Source organism: Artemia sp. Qi Xiang Cuo, chromosome 4 (assembly GCF_049724085.1).
Source record: "Artemia sp. Qi Xiang Cuo chromosome 4, ASM4972408v1, whole genome shotgun sequence".
NCBI classification, from domain to species: Eukaryota; Metazoa; Arthropoda; class Branchiopoda; order Anostraca; family Artemiidae; genus Artemia; species Artemia sp. Qi Xiang Cuo.
Window position 1 is genome coordinate 57,437,895 of NC_142797.1, and position 17,130 is coordinate 57,455,024.

The 17,130-nt window shown below is 38.9% G+C and overlaps 1 protein-coding gene across 1 annotated transcript in view; it reads right to left on the reverse strand.

Annotated features, from left to right (window-relative positions):
* Positions 1–15,512, reverse strand: part of LOC148953273 (uncharacterized) — a 144,972-nt gene extending 129,460 nt beyond the window's left edge. Inside the window, exons 1-2 of the mRNA XM_089087597.1 lie at positions 15,456–15,512; positions 13,878–14,009 (exon numbers count right to left, since the gene is read on the reverse strand). Coding sequence (XP_088943723.1) covers positions 13,878–13,906 — 29 coding nt within the window. The 5' untranslated portion in view covers positions 13,907–14,009; positions 15,456–15,512. The remainder of the gene's footprint in view (positions 1–13,877; positions 14,010–15,455) is intronic.
* Between the last annotated feature and the right edge of the window lie 1,618 nt (positions 15,513–17,130).

The following is a 17,130-nucleotide window of genomic DNA, read 5'->3' on the forward strand; positions in this document are numbered from 1 at the left end:
ATTATATTGAGCTTAAAACCAAGAACATCCTTTAGATTATCGTTGAGAATAACCTTTTCACTGGCAATAGGTGAACTAATGTAGATATCTTTCCCTCCTCCTTTGAATAGTTGAAATGAAAAGCCCCCTTTTTACGAGTTTACATTCTTTTATTAATAGAACGACATAAATCGTTCATACAGGTGAGTTCCTCGTAGGGTAATTCAATGTATGGATAATCCATCCAATTGATTTTTTTAATTTGTTCTTGATCACCTGTCGGTGGAGGCGGCCAATCATAGGGTCTAATTTTTATTTCATATTTACGATCCTTTCTCAGGATGTCATAGGTATTTTTGAGAATACAGTCGACAAGAGCCACTTCATACTTTCCGTTGAATTTGATGGTGGGGGAGAGTTTCGTCCAAAAATCACTTGTTCTATTCAAGTCATTGTAGAGAGGATCAGAAACATTGGGCATGAAAGTCTTATAGAAATCATTGGGCATTGTCAATATCTTCAGCACTGACCCAAGAATCAAAATCTGAGTTGTATCCTAGCCAGCGAACAAGCAACTGTCTCTTGCCATGGCGTGTACGACTCTTTAATATCTTTTCAATTTGATAAATTTCACTAGTGTTTCTAACTTTTTGTAGTTCATATTCATAAAAACCGCCGAGAATCTCATCATATTTGCTGTCTCGCTGTAGAGATGTCGTGGGCTCGGTGTCCAGGATTTTGGACACTTTAAAAAGTTCAGTGCTCCATAAATAATTCCCTTTTTCAAAAATATTGGTGGTTCTATTAATTCGAACAGTATCACCAACATTGAATTTCTTCTTTTTCTTCTTCTCATTGCCATTGGAGTATTGCTTTAGAAAAGCATCAAATGTATTTTCATTGTAGTGAACATCCGTTGGTGTAGAGTTGGACAGAGATCGATGGGGTCGTTGATTAGAAATCAACATGATTTTATCTAAATCATGAATAAAAGCCGGTGTATGTTTCAATGTGCAATATCTTGAAATTAATAGACGAATCGTTCTTATTAATCGTTCAGCCAATGCAGCCTTTATCGGGCTGTAACTATGATAAAGTATTGTATTATATTTCAAAAGAACCTTTTGCACACGGGGATTAACAAATTCACTGCCACGATCCGATTGAATTTTTCTATATGAATCCTGTTCAAGAATACTTTCAATGGCCCGTGCAACTTCAACACCTCTCTTTGATCGCAGTGGAATGGCATAGGCATAACGAATAAAGATATTGATTTCCACCAGAATATATTTATAGGGCGCATTGTGACGTTGTTGAAGTGCGTCTAGAGTTAATAGGTCCATTTGCATTATATGCAGAGGGAAAAAGACTTTAGTTTGTCGATATTGGTTGCTACGAAGCCTGTGATTCCGATGTAGTGGGTAACTCCGCTCATTCTCTAGAGACTCGTTTGCATTTTTCATTGTGGTGCCGGAGGCATTGGAAAGCGTTTTGGGAGAACTTAAACTCCTCGCTTCACCCATATTTTCATAGACACCTTTCAGAACTTCATCAATTTTGAATGTAGAAACGTAGTGTAATGTCCACTCCCCTTTTGCACACTGGAGGGCGAATCAATTCGTCTTCGCTTTTGACTAGCAACCACAGGTGTTGTAAAAATCAATGACGTTGCTAGTATCTTTAAATATTGAATCTTCTTCTTCTTTAAATGTCGGTGTTGGTGGACTATATTCTCTTAGTTTCTTTAGAATTTGCTTATTGCAAATAAGACTTTTGGGAAAGTTTGATACACAAAGAAAGGTGTATAGATTATCGTCAAAGGATATGAGCCCTTTACGATTTGACACCATATCACAAATTAAATCAACTAGATTATAACTTTTTCCCTGAATTATAATTCGTTTCCCTGTGCTCTCGAATTGAACTTGATCGCCAGTTTCCAACATGAGATAAGATAATACTCTTTTACTCTGTTCTCGATAGGTCAGTGGCAATAGGTTTCCAATTTTCAATACAATCGAATTCAATTCTTTCTCCTTTGATGCTGCTGCAGAATCTTGAGGAGATGTTTCCTGTTTGGGGGGATCTGTGACAACGGGTCTCTCACGATAAGGTTTATGTTTCTCCACACGTCGCAATGCAGCTTGAAGTAAAAGCAGTTTTTTGTCATCGACAATATTCTCATCGTTAATGAATTTGCTTAGATTGTCTTCAAAATGTTCGACGGGCGAGAGGACAAGTTCAAATGGTGTCAATTTATGGGGTTTTGCCATTCTCACTAGAGAAAACTGTTTACAAGTCCTGCAATTATCGGTAGTAAAAGTGTGAAAAAGCCACCGCCCGCCTGAAGGAGTCGTTTTCTTTTAAATTTTTTTTCCATGTTTTTAAAAGCCAAGGCGCGTACAGTGGAACGATGTTGCTTTGTCTGTTGTCTAACACCTTCTGGCAGTTGAACATTGCCCTCAGTTAAATTTAAACAAAGTCCAGATATTAGATTAATGAAATCATTGTCAACCCCATGTTTGAGTATAGCCTTCCTAAGCAATGGTTTTGAAGTTCTTAAAACGGAAAACAGATGTCGTTGTTCGTGTAGTTTCTTTAGTGCCATAATGGTGACTGATAGTCTTTTCTACTATTAACCAGTATATATACTCTACTTTTTGGTTCGAAAATGTCGGTGAATATACGAAGATTCTCAGTCTTGCTCTGATTAATATGCAACAAAATCTAATCGGAAGACTTCCTAGTCGACTGAGTTTACGCGTACAATAGAAATTCTCGGGCACTAGGATATATCTGCTTATTGAGAGTTGTGAGCGAGCTAGAATCACGTACAACTCGATAGATAATATAGACGGTGCAATTCAAAGCAAGGGTTTGCTTACATTTGCTCTGATGAAACAGATTGTGTAGCACCAGGGTAACGAAAATGTGTTCATGATGGGAGCGAACTTTGAACAATTGTAGTTTTTCCTGTGAGAACTGTTCAATAGATTCAGCCAAATCATCAATAATCAACCACGAGTTCGATTCAATACTATTGAAAACATCAAGTCCCCGTATGAATTGTATTGGTATGAATGTGGCAATAGCTTTTATTTTATCATAGGACTCCTGCTAAATACTATAGCAATAGTAGATTTTTTTCGGTTTTTCCAAAAACATTTTATCACAATTTTGAATTATTTTAGCTAAAAGCGTTGTTTTCCCCGAAATTGAGAGTCCACACAGAAACAATCTGAAGGGAGTTTTAAATTGATACATGCTGTTGACAACAGTTGGCCTGTAACTAACTGTAAATCATATGTGCTCAATGAATAAGTAGTAATTTCCCCATAGATCTATCTATTCAAGAACAATAAAAAAACAATATTTCATGGTAGTATTTATTTTGATTATACATGAAAACAAATATTTGCAGTCAACATGGACAACGATTAAAATAACACCCGTTCAACAAGAACAGTTGACAAAATTTCGAGGTCAACATGAAAACTCTGTTTATTCAACAAGTACAATAATAGCACTCTATATACAATATACAACACTTTATGCCAATCCTAAGCAGACATTGTCTTTAAACCCTTTTCTGTACAACACTTTTCTATACAACACTTTTGACGATCTACAGCACTTTTTGTACAAGATTTTTCTGTACAATAACACTTTCTATACAACAATAAAAAAAATACACTTGGAACATGAACTAGCACAGTTGAACGTTATGATTTTAAAGGTGATGTCCCCTCCCCCCCCGGGGACCAAGGGGCCGAAGGCCAGCCGGCCGCGGGCGGGACCCCCCCCCCCCTGGGCGGCCGCGGGAAGGGTCCCCCCCTCCCCCCGGGCGCCGCGCTGGAAAAAGAATAGGTGTCGTCACTGCTACTGCGGGTTAGTGGACGGGTTCGTGGTGGTGGTTAGTGCTTGGGGTAGATTAGTTGGCTAGGTTAATGTATGAAATGTTGAGGGGTGGTGGTGGTTAGTTCAGGTTAGGTTAATTTATCCAGGCCAAGTTGATTGCGATAGTCAACGCATTCAACTCGGTCTGAAATACGGTAGTGGCCGTGGGGTAGGACACTCACACCATTCTCGAGCACATAGACTTTGTCGGATATACATGACATTGCATTCTTTTCCACTCTTACAGCATAATTTCTATACTGTAGAGAGCGAATTGCAAGCACTTGTGCTCCCGGCACTAGGATACTTTCTACACAATCTCTGTACAAGCTCATGTTGAAATTACTCTTTACAAAATTTTTAGGCACCCCTTTACACGCCTTCTTTTCTTCCCCACTATGAGTTTCCACGCAATAAACTTTGGGACCCGGGAACACCCCCCTGGATATCAAATCATTCCCCGTCTCTGATTTTAACATTAATAATTGGTTGGGGGCTTGACGTTTCACCAACTCGGGGTAGAGTGATGGATTCCAGTTGGTGAAATCCATCCGCGAGCTGATGTGCACCCCATTTTGTAAATCACCCAATAAATCCAATTCAGCCCAATTTACCTTTAACAGCAGAGAATCTGTATCACCATAGTAAACTTGAACCTCCCCCTCCCGTGGCCAGTGCACCTTGCACACATTGTAAAAGAACGACAACATGAGATTTTTTGAAATTTCTAGTACTGAACTGCCGCCTGCTATATTCGTGTTCAGCACTACATTTCGCTTTCGCCTGTATAGAAGAACCATGCCAGTCTCTTTGCTCGTGAACGATATAAAATTGGGTTCGGGACTCATTCGTGCACACTCGAGAGGGTCAGTCACGACGTCGCAGCGAGATCTATTACGAACGCTTTCACACATTTTGCCAAACGCTGAATTTAGAATGAGCTTGTACATTTCCTTCTCCACCTTTGAATTTGCCCTAGAGCGTTTATCGACAAAGGTGTCGATAAACGTTTTCAAGTAGGGTCGATGATTGAACTGCAGGACCCGGTGTATTTTGGTGATCTTGAAACCATTGCTCACCATCCAGTGCAAAAGCACATGGTGAACAACGATATTCTCCCTAGGGTCCAAATCAGCAATCAGTTTCTGTTTGGAGGGAGTCCAGTGCATCCCCATATCCTCAACGAATGAACGATTGTAGGGGCTCAGAGAGTCCCTTCTCACGGGCCGATTGATACGGGGAAAAACAAAATCTTTGACTGAGTCATGAAGCGCCACCGGAATGTGACCGTCAATTTTAAAGAACCATCCTTGTGCTCCGTTTTCCTCGACGATGTTAATATTCGGGAACTCACAAGGATTCTCAAGCCATTGATAGTTCCCACACGGTAAAGAGTAGTGGGACATTGCTGAGGGGTCCAACGAGTTCATGTCCAAGAACACTGCATTTGACTTTGCACCGGTGCTTTGTCCGCTCGGATCGGTTGATAAGACGCGGTCCCCATGAAATACCCACCCCTCATTGAACGCTCTACAAAAAGGTGCTGATCTACGTCGGTGATTAGGCCTATTTCCTCCCTGCTAATTTTTAAAATTAAATACATTACAAAAAGGGGTGTGTAAAAATAATAACCTATATCTAACCCGAACTCTGAATATATCTGGTCTGTGTTCTGACAGACTATATCCAACAGAGTTAGAACGTCACTGGCCAAGTACAGTCTACAATAATCCCACCCATTTTTACACTCCCCCTTGGACCACACCTTCTTGGCAAACTCATACTCCTCGGCTGTGCATTCACTGTTGGTCAGTGAATTGTAAAAAGCTTCAATTGGAGGTAGTTTCACCTCGCTTAAGCGTGCGCCAGAACAGTAATAGTCGTATGCGTATATACCTTTGCAGGTCAACAGATCATACATTTCACTGTCTGGAAAGTGCTGTTTAAGCAAGGGAAAGCTATCAAAATTGTCGCTTTTTTACACTTGAATCAATTGACTCAATGCCTTGGGAAAAAAACTAAAGGAATCTAAAAACCTGATTTTATTCCAGCACATATGTCCATTATCCACGGCCTGCCAATTCAGTTCGAGAATCAGCAACGTCTAAGCTGATGTGTGACTAATGTTATGGGTAAATGAGATATAGACCCATTGGAAATATACTACCTTTCCCTCACTGGGCCTATGCTATCGGTCTGGTCAAATACATTGAAAGCCCTACTTAGAATTATGGAAAAAGAATGGGATAAAAACATCTGGATAGCGTTTAAATTACACGCTTGATGCGCAACTCCCCTAAAATTACTACCCCCGAGGATATTTCCTGCCACAAGTGCTTATGATCTCTGACTTTCCCCCTCCCCCCTCGTGTCCCGTTAGCCCCCTTATCCTCCTCTGCAAACTCCCCCTTACAAACCCAACCGAATTTTTGTTTTTTAATAGCGAGACGATCCTCTGCAAACAGCACCATTGGATAATGCGTATTTCTCAAACTAGAAATAGCACCATTAGCCGTGCCAATCAGTTTAGTCAATGCCTTAACCATGCACTCGTCCCCATCCAATGTTTCAACTATTTCTAACAACCGCATGGTGTTAGAATTATGTCTTTGCGCGTGGGCGTATGACACTGCAATAGCCTGATGTTCTTTGACTCGATTTGGAAATTGGGGGTCATTCACCTCCACCAGCTTAGCTTCAAAGTCTAAAGATATTTTGTCACACTGGAGAAGGGTGTTTTGGAAATTTTTGAAACGTAGAATGGCCCTATCCCCCGAAACCGATTCCACTGTCTAGTAGTCGTGACGTCTACAGTGCCTCGTGTGACCCCGTAGTTTTATATCATTACGGGCTCTAGAGAGACATCTCGGACAGTAGAAACGTACCCCCCGCCCCGGGTTTCCGGCCCCCCGAACTATACTACATGCCTTGTTAGGGGTAAAAATAACCATTGCAGTAGTGTGTATAGGTGGGGTGTAAAGCAAACAAACCCAGTGTTTAAACAAATCAATTGACAGGCCCCATACGGGGAAAACCACCCCCTTCTTTTTACAGTGAGTTCCATCTTCAAATTCAGTTTCATACTGAACCACAGTAACGCCAATATTTAAATGAGCATTAGCCCTTTCAAACATGTCAATGGATCTTAGCGTTACTGGGTATTTTCCTTCTATGCATGAAAAATCTACAACTGGGGAATCGGACCCTTCCTTCCCATGTACAGCCCAGTGATCTAAATTCTTCTTGGTAGCGTCATCTGCTAGAGGCTGAAAGGCTGATATGAGGAAAGCAAATCTGAAACACATTTGACCTGTTTCAAAACAGATCCGCTGGACACCACGACAACCTACTAGATCTGGATTATAATTTAAAACTACTGACCTCTCAGACCCTGCCCCCCTCTTAAAATAAAATCTTTCTTAAATTTACATATATTTACGCTTAAATTTTCAACAAAAAGAACTAGAGAGCCACTCCCATTTTCATTATAGTTCTCAAGATGCGTTATAATTTGATCGACCCAATCCATGAAAGCTCCCTCAAAATTTTCTAAATTCGAATAAACCAAACACATCTCGGAATGTATAAAATGATAGTACACCTCGCTTTTCCCCTCATTCAAATAAAACACTTTTAGAACAATTGAAACCTTAATTGAATCCCTCCCCCACAATTGAATTTAGTTCTCCAGAAGTGCACGAATTTTGTCTACATATGCATGCACAATTTCTACAGGGTAAAAAACAAATTTTCCCCCCATTAGTGAATTAAAGGGATCCCCAAACGTGACAGTGAAAACAACTATATTATTTAAAATTATATTCGACAATTGAAAATCGGGGAGAGTTGTACCCCCCTCCCCCTCGTGTATTTTAACCCCTCCCCCCAGATGTTCAAAAAAATATGTTGAATGCTCCCCGTCAGGTGTTAAAAGTGGACTCGGGTGGGTATAGGAGGCTGGAGGAGGAGGGTTCCCTGTTAATTCCCGGGTTAAATTATCTAAACTTTTCAAGGTATTTTGGCTCAAGTCCCCCAGCTAAACTGCGCTATTATCTAAATTAAAAAGAAAATCATCTAAAAACTCGTCAATATTAAAAGGTAATTCAATGTTATCATCACATGTTAAATAGTTGTGGGACTCCACGTGTGCTTCCTCTCCTTCTCCAACTGACAAGCAGGGGGGAGATGGCGAGTATGGAACCAGGACAACCTACAAATGAAAAAATGGCTTATTTTTAATGTGTTCAAATCATCCCTACAGTTAAAATTTGGATTATTATTTAAAGTCAGCGCTTAGTAGTAGTAGCAGTATGCACATAGTAGCATTTGGTTAATTTTACTGTTCCCCCCACAACTATCGATATTCTGAAAGCAGTCAATTTCCAACTTAATATGAGATATTTACAAACTAAAACGTCGCTTTTACATGGAAGGCTGTAATTTGATTTTGTTAAAAAATAGCTTATTTTCAATGTGTCCAAATCAGCCATGCTGTTTTTTTTTTTTATGATTAGAGACCATTGCGGTGCTTCCCACGACGTTTCCCACAGCGTTTCTTGGGCCCAGTGGCACTGCCCGGTCCCCACCGTGGCTCCCAGCCGTTTACATAATGTCCGCCAAAAATTGAAATATTCGCTTAGACTGCATAAGTCCAAGTTTCTCTCTAATTCCGTTCTAAAGGTTCGGTGAACTCTTCATTAGCTCACAATTATTGTAAGCCACCGCGCGAGTGTTTCGATTTCCAAGACCGAACTTCAGACGAGGAAACAGTACAATTAAATGCTGTAAACCGTTAACTCAGTATATTGTCAACAATGTTTCCCCATCACTAAAATATTGGCAAGGGTTTGTAAGATTGAAAGCTATTTTAAAATACCCTTGCGCAAATTACAGGGTCCATATGTGACAGATAGATAAATGGGAATAATCTCTCAGTTCCTTCTCTTTAAACTATGTGATATTCAATTGTGAAAAATAGGGGATTTTGAGTTTCAAATGGTGAGCATTAATTGACTTGAAATTACCCATGAAAAATATTCGCTTATGAGATAGCGGCGAAGAGATAGGGGGAATGCATAGAAAATAGCAAAGATTAGAAAAGAGTGGTTTCTTTGCAAAAAAATTACATTAAGATATCTCCGAGGGAGGGGGGAGCAGAGAAAACAATGCTTGGGGGGTGAGGGGTTAATATCCCGCTGAGATAAGTTTATATTGGGAATTTAAAAAGGAAAAAACAATGGAAGAAATAGAAAGGTAGGAAAAAATGCTTACATTTGCATAATCCGTCTGGGCTTGGGTGCCCGAAGGACCAGGTAGTGCGTGTTGGAGGGCAACCTCACACTCTTGTGTAATTATGGCAACACTATCAGTGGCTTGCATAGATGTGGTGGCGGCGGCGATGTCACTGGCTTGTACAGATGACCCAGCGGGGTTCACCATCCTGTGAGCAGTCGCCCATTCTATTTTTGGTTTTTGAACAGACTTTATTGCTGTCTGCATGGAGGACACAGGGGGCTGGTAAAGCGTGGCTCTGGATGGTTCAGCTCTTACGGATTGTATAGATGACGTGGGGGCTTGGTGTAGTGCACCCCTGGTTAACCCAGCATACCTTATGACGGAAGGCCGTGATACTCCTACAGGAGTTACTTCATTTAGCCTAGCCCTCTTGCTTGGTGGGTGGCATTCTTCATAATTGGCCTTAAAAAGAAGAGAAAAAATTTGTATCAAAATAATTTGCCCCTTTTTTTTTTACAGAAAGAAAGTTAGTACCCTCATCCATGTAATTTATCTCTTTTCAGTAAAGCAAAAAGTAAAAATTTCGCGAGAAATATATTATGCATAAAAATCCAAAGTTTTTATTAGACAATCAGTAGTCTATAGCCTTAGGATAGGAATCATTGTTTCTATTTTTATCATTTAGAAAAATATTAAATTTTCCGGTCTATAGGCTTTAAATTAGATCGTTAACCCATCGACCTGTAGGCCTATATTATGCAAACATAGGTTAAAATGCTATTCAATTTATACATAATATTAGCTTCATGCAACTCCCAAAGACTTTTCTAGCCCTGCACTGTTTGTTTTCATTTTACACTGATGGCGGTAGAATTGAAGGCATTGCCCTCCCCCATTACATAATTTACTTAGAACGAAGCTGTTAGAAGCATTGTATTGCCCCCTTTCACATAATGTTCTAAATATATCGTTAAACTTAATTTGTTTAGAATCTGTTTCTCTACTTCCATACAGGTTACGAATCTACAAGCTTAATATACAGCGATCTCTTTTTGCTTAAAACTGTTTTAATTTTACAGCCAAAACAAACCCATTTGGCTAGACCGATAGCGTGAACACATCGGAAAAGGGTGACAAAGTAATTATATGCTTGCGGAAATGTATTGTCAAGTTAGCGACTTAATAGCGACGGGTGTCACAGAGAAAGGGTGATAGCTAATTATAGGCCTCACATTGGAGTCTTGTGTCAAAACAGAGCGGCATTTTCATTAAAAATTGACAGAAGTCAGTGATCGCTTTAGCTGGAAATATAGAAGGAAGGAATTAAACGAAATGGTATTTCTTTTTGCGAGAATTTGATTGTAAAACACTGGTGGGGGGGGGATTTAGCTGGAAATATAGAAGGAAGGAATTTATCGAAATGGTATTTCTTTTTGCGAGAATTTGATTGTAAAACAATGGTTTGGGGGGGGGGGGGGGTAAAGGAATATATTTACGTTTTAGCTGAATATACTGGAGGATGTCCAAGGAAAATAATTTTATTTGAAAATGTACTAAAACGGAACTTACATGGTAAATTGTAGTTGCCAAGGCTTCTAATTCATCAATATTATCCATTTTAGTTGTTTACACGGTGTCAAAATACTTTCTGATAATTTAATCACATTGCATGTCCGTTATATACGAAATCTCAAGGGCGAGTTGTTATGTAACGGGGAAAATCATATGTAACAAGCCCTCTGATTGGTTGAGAAGGAGGATGTAACCGACTCGCTGATTGGCTGAGAAGGAAACACGTGATCTAACTGTTTCCGGGAAACTCATAACATTTGGCGAGAGCATCAACAACAAATACTATTTCTGGATCATAACATTCACGATCGATTACGCAATCAAGTTCTCGGAAATTCACTTCCCCCTCGAGTCCTAGATCAATAACATTGTCCCCGTTAGAATTCAATGCGCATGTGCAACCTTCGTTCCGGAGTTATTACACATAGAAACATCAAATAAATCGACCTTGGAAAAAGAGGTCATTGACCGATTACGCACTCTTTCTCCCTAGGGAGGCTATGCCCATATAAGGACCATTAACCACGTGGTTCTCGTGGGAGTTTTTAAAAAAAGTGTCCGGATCGGGATTCGAAGGGGTATTGTTCTCGTGGGAGATATTATGGCCATTCTACTCGAATCGCCTAACTTACAGCCCTTGTCCTGAGGACTGTGGGGAGGTTGACATCCCAAAGACTTAATTACTGGACATTTTGACAATGCTGAACAAAATAGGTTCCTTAAAATTTCGATAGGATATATTGTGGGGAACGATAGGCTTAGGTGGCTGATTGCCCTCCATTAAATTTTGACTCTTAAAATGTCACTAGAACTTCTGATTTCCAATCAAATGAGCTCCATTCGATACAAAGTTTACACATCCACCCGTTCCATATGAACCTTAAGAGCTCCGGGGCATAATTTACAACCTTTGCCCATGGGCTCTAGGGAATTGTGTCTACCCTAAAGACATTGGTATATGATTTTGGGGCTATTGGCAACAAAATGGCTATCTCACAATTTCAAGTGAATGTGTTTTGGGAAAAGAGAATGTTAGGGAGGGGAACTAGTTGATTTACATCATGTTTGACTCTTAAAAGGGAACTAGAACTATAAATTTCAAATCAAATGAGCCTCTTCTAAAGTTTACACGACCACCTTTGCAATAAAACCTTATATGCCCCTGGGACATAACTTACAACCCTTACCCCCAGACTCTGGGGGATCCTGTCCACCCCAAAGGCCTTATTATATGATCTTTGGACAATTTTTTAACCAATGGCTATCTTAAAATCTTTATCGGATGCATTTGTGGAAAATAGCAACGTGTGGGGGGGGGGGTGGGCTGCTCCCGATCGCTTTGACTATTAAAAAAGAACTAGAATATCTTATTTCCAATCAAACGACCCCCCTCCGGAGTCCATACGACCCCTTTTTTCCACAAGAACCTTGACGTATGAAACAAAGAAAAGAAAGAGAAAAAAAATGAGGAATTTATCAGCCAGTAGCAAACTATGAAAACGAAAAACAGCAAATATTTCGACAAGGATCTCCGCCAAGTCATCCTCAGTGCTCAGAAAAAAAATATCTAACTCTACAAAAAGAGAAAAGACACTGAATAAAAAAAACAGCCAGAATTAATTAAAGACAATCCACCAATTGGATTGGACAAATATGCTTTGTATAGCAATTGATTTTATCTGCCTGCAAATTCAGTTTTCATCAGATGTGCGAGCATGTTGTCTGAAATTAGACTGGGGGGGGGGACTAACTGAATCTTTTAATTAATCTTCTTAAATTAATCTTTTAAGGTATCATAAAATTGGCTTAAGGAAATATCTTCTGTATCTCTATTTATAGCAAAATTTCTATTTCTAGATATTTTTGGTTTATCTCTGTTGCCTCTCTAAAAGATTTTGATAGGTCATTAACAGTAGATATTAAAGTTGCTTCTTCAAAAAGGACTAAATGATAAGGATTTTCAATAGTATGGAGGGCCAAAGCAAAATCAAAGTTGTAAGTTTTACTTTCAAACCACAGGGACTTATCTATTGAAGTTTTGTGTTCATGCAATCGTTCCCCCAGTTCTTGATGGGTCTTACCTATGTAAAACTTCCCACATGAACACGGGACTCTTTAGACACCACTACCCAGTATACAATTGGTTTATTCTTTCTCAAAGTTGAAAAATGTTCAAATTTTTGTTAAATTTTGAAAGAAACGGATAGATTATGTTTTTTTTTTTAATTGTTTTAAGTTTTTCACTGAGTTTCGAGATGTATGGTATTGCGGTGAAAGTTTTGTTTTCAAGTACTTGAGCAGCTGAATTAAGGGGGACAGGCTCCCTGTTTTCCTGTTTTACGTTTTTTAGACGTCCGTCTATGATATATTCAATAAAGTTGATTGGGTAGCCATTACGAAATAAAATAGCTTTAACATAGTTTGTGTCATCCTCAAAGACATAATTTCCAGACCTTTCAACTACGCTGAACAAAATGGCTATCTCAAAATTTTGATTAAACGGGTTTTGGGAATTGATGGGCGTAGGAGGGGGGGGGGTATTGCCCTCCATCCAGATTTGACTATTAAAAAGGTAACTACCTTTTCTCAAAGACATAATTTCCAGACTTTTCAGCTACGTTGAACAAAATGACTATCGCAAAATTTTGATTGAATGTGTTTTGGGAAATAATGGGTTTAGGAGGGGGTTGATTGCCCTTCAATCACTTTCTACTATTAGAAAGGGCACTAGCCCTTTGAATTTCGAATCGAATGAGCCGTTTTAGAAGTTTCTACGACAACTCCTTCGATACGATGTGTCCTGGTCTAAAAAAAAAATCAATAAAAAAAAATACACTGTGCCCACATCGCTCTTCACTTAGGCAGCGATTGCGCAGCCCATGAAATATGTATCTTAAAGTAATTTATAGGTGGATTAGTAATTTTTAGAACTCCTTTCTCAGACAACATTAGCCTTTAAGAAAAAATTATACCATTGAATGACATTCTGCAATTCATAAGCAGTTGCTTGAGGAGACAATATGGGTCCACAGTGTGAATCAAAAGCATTTTAGAACTGAAGTCCGTCTGAATTTTACCCACTGGATCAGACTGTTCAGAAATCAAAGCCCATAAGAATAATAGCATGTAATACATCTATTCCAGCTTAGTCATTCTAAAAGCTAATGAATTTTGTAAAAAAGTATTTAAACCTTTCAATGTCTGCAAATGTCTCTTCCATTGGAGAATCAAAAAGGCTTGCAGTAATTGGTGCTTCCCTTGCCTTGATATTTGCTGTGATTTTAATATAGCAGTAAAGTACCAAGAACAGCGGAATAACATACCTAAAATTAAGAAAAATTAAAGTTTCTAAACTACTACTGAATGAAGACTGTCTATAAAGAGAAATAAAAAAAAACAGAAAAAAAACAAGTGCCATTCAAAAGAAAAGAAAGTACAGCCAAACAAATTATGTGAACTAAAATCATCACATTTCTTCGTTGCTGCAGTTTATCTTAGTATGTGTGTGGGAATTGTCTTGCCACAAAGAGCTCAGTATAAACAAAAATACCGCATTAGGTCTGCCTATGTAACAAGTCACGTGTCTTCAATGTAATATCTTTTTTCTGGCCAGTTCGTAAGGAAGGTGTGGTGGTAAAATTTTTGCAGGGTTCATTCGATGGGAAATTGAAGTTTTAATTCCCTTTATAAGAATTGAAGGTTATTGGAGGGTGACCTACCTCCGTCCCATTCCAATTTATACCACAACCCCACTTAACCTCCAAGGACATCAAATCAAAATTTTGAGATATTCCTTTTATTTAAATATTTGAAAGGTCCAATGAATATGTCTCTTAGGGGTGGTATACCCCTATGGGCAGCAGTCTGGGACCTAAAGTTAAAAATCTGACAAAATGGTAATCCGAGGTGTAAAAGTGATTTGATAGTGCTTTAGGACTAAATTGCCCACACGGATTACGATTATCTGAGGAATATAAGTGCCAAAGGTGCGCTTGATTGTTCTCCGTAATTAAGTTCGTTATTTTTCTGTTTTACTCAGACTAGGTCAAGCTTTCTATTATAAGGTTGTAGTTGTCTTTTTTATACCTTACCAAAACAATAGACGATCGTTAATTTACCATCAGAAAAAAAAGCTACATTTAGGTTTTCTATGCTCAGCTCAGCTTCAATATGCTTCAGACTGATTTTACAAGCTTTTCCTTTTGCAGTTTATTAAGATACGATTGTTTGAATTTAATTTCATTACATTTATTTTAACCCGCACAAATAGTACTTCCAAAACTTCTTGCGATTATTTTTCTAAATCAGCTACTATCAAGGAACGAGTAAGAATTATTGATGAGGTAAAAGGCAATCCTAATTATACATTAATGAAATAGTTTTAGCAATATTTTTAAGCGATTATTTCGTCAAACTCGTCATCGCTACCAGAAAGATCGCATGACCCAGCACTTGCGAAAAGCAAGTCACACTTTCGGATTCCCGCACTGGAGAACATTCCAATGCACATATTTCTACGTTTGCAAAGGTCTGCAACACGGCTTAAAGAGGTCGGTCACTGTGACAATGAATTTGTCAGAGGAATAGTCCAAAAAGTATCACTGTCTAGCCATCCGAAATTCAGGGGATCTAGAATTATTGGTTTACTCTACGTAGCCTTTAAAATGATTCCCCACTGAGATACAATAGTAAGGATGTGATATTTAAAGCTATTTTCAGTGGGTGGAAGGTTTTTCAAGTTATTTTTTCTATGGAAAAAGTGCACTCACAGGTCATTGAGTTACAGTCAGTAAGATTCTTTCCATAGGCTGCTATTGTTGCTTTTCTTGCCACCTCTATTACCACCTCTACATGATTAGATATATTGACGAGGCGATCTTGACTTTCCTTGTCAATTCCACCATTTCACTAACAAGAAAATATTTCAAAGCTGCTTTCACGAATGTCTTCTTACCCACAGAATATGCGAAGCTCGTAGTGTCAGTGCCACTAAGGTAGTGCAGAAGTCCAATGCTGTCAACAAAGTCCCTTGGCAGAGATATAAAAAAAAAGGCATGGAACAGTAAAAATTCACATTTAGAGGCAAATAAATGGTATGAAGAAAAGGATTTCTGCCGCGAAGCGGGAAATATTTTGCGGGAAATTTTGACTTCATATTAAAGTATGAAGCACACTTCGGTGGTCGCTATTCTCGAAATAAATGGAATCAACATGTTCGAAAATGTCATTTCCAAAAGTCAGAACTCATGTACCAAAATGTGTTTTACAAATCGTTATTTGACGATTTTTTCAACTTTGGCTCCCCGACAACAAGGACAGTAAGTAATCTGAATTGCCGGTTCTTTACACATAATACGTTTTATAATGGAAAGGGTGGCTTGTCTGATGTTGGGTGTATGATTGAATTGAAAATTTCAGTGATCATGCTCTGGGTCAAAAAGATTAATCATTTCATTGCAACGGGGAATGGGTAGGGGCTCAGAAATGAGCCAAATGTTTTTCCTTTATCTGTTCGAAATTTACAACTGCAAGTTGTTGGGCCAAGAAGAACCTAAGATCAAAACAAACATCAAAACAATTCGATCCCTTTCCAAACAACAGGGTACGATAAGGGCCTAAAATGTTTCTCTTATCAGCTTGAAACTTGTATTTTTAATTTTTGGGGCTAAAGAAACACCAGTGTAGAATAAAAAAAAATAAAAATATTGATTCCCCCCCCCCCCAACCCGCAAATGTTCTTGGCCAAGAGCCAAAAAGAGGCCAAAGTGCTTTTCTCCTCGTCCACTTTTCATAGAAGGGTAGTCAAAGAACCTTGGGAGGAGGCTCACTTGATATTGAAAGTTCTAATTCCCTTTCTAAGGGCCAAAAAGTAATTTGAGGGCAACCAACCTTCCTCCCGTTACATTTTAGCTGCCTGCCCCTCCCTGCAATTTACATAATAGTGGACGTAATATTAGAGATAGTCATGATGCGAAGACACACTGAAAGGTACAGTATACATAGCCCCAGGTTCGCATAAACTGCAAATCGCCAAGGGCAAAATTCCTAAATCATTTAAATTTGCCGTTGTTCTTAGATAGGTTTCAGTAGATTGCTAATCGTTCGCTAGCACAGTATTATCAGAGTTTCACATGGGTTTAATCTAGGAACAACACTTGTACCTGGGTAAATCCAAAGAAACCAACCGAGTTTTTAAAGATTCTCATCAATGTCTCAGTAAGGGCTTGGGGGATCAAGTTAATATTTTCAAGCATTTTCAAGGATCTCAGATTTTGACCAAGGGAGAAAGAGTGGTGGATTGAAAGACACTACGAATATTCAGATCACCAAAATAGCATATCTGTATGAAAAATCTCTTTTGGGCTCCAAAAAAACGGAGCAAGAATTAGTACCAAATTTGCTTATTGCATGGAGCCCATTTGACCATGAAACCTGTGGATGTAA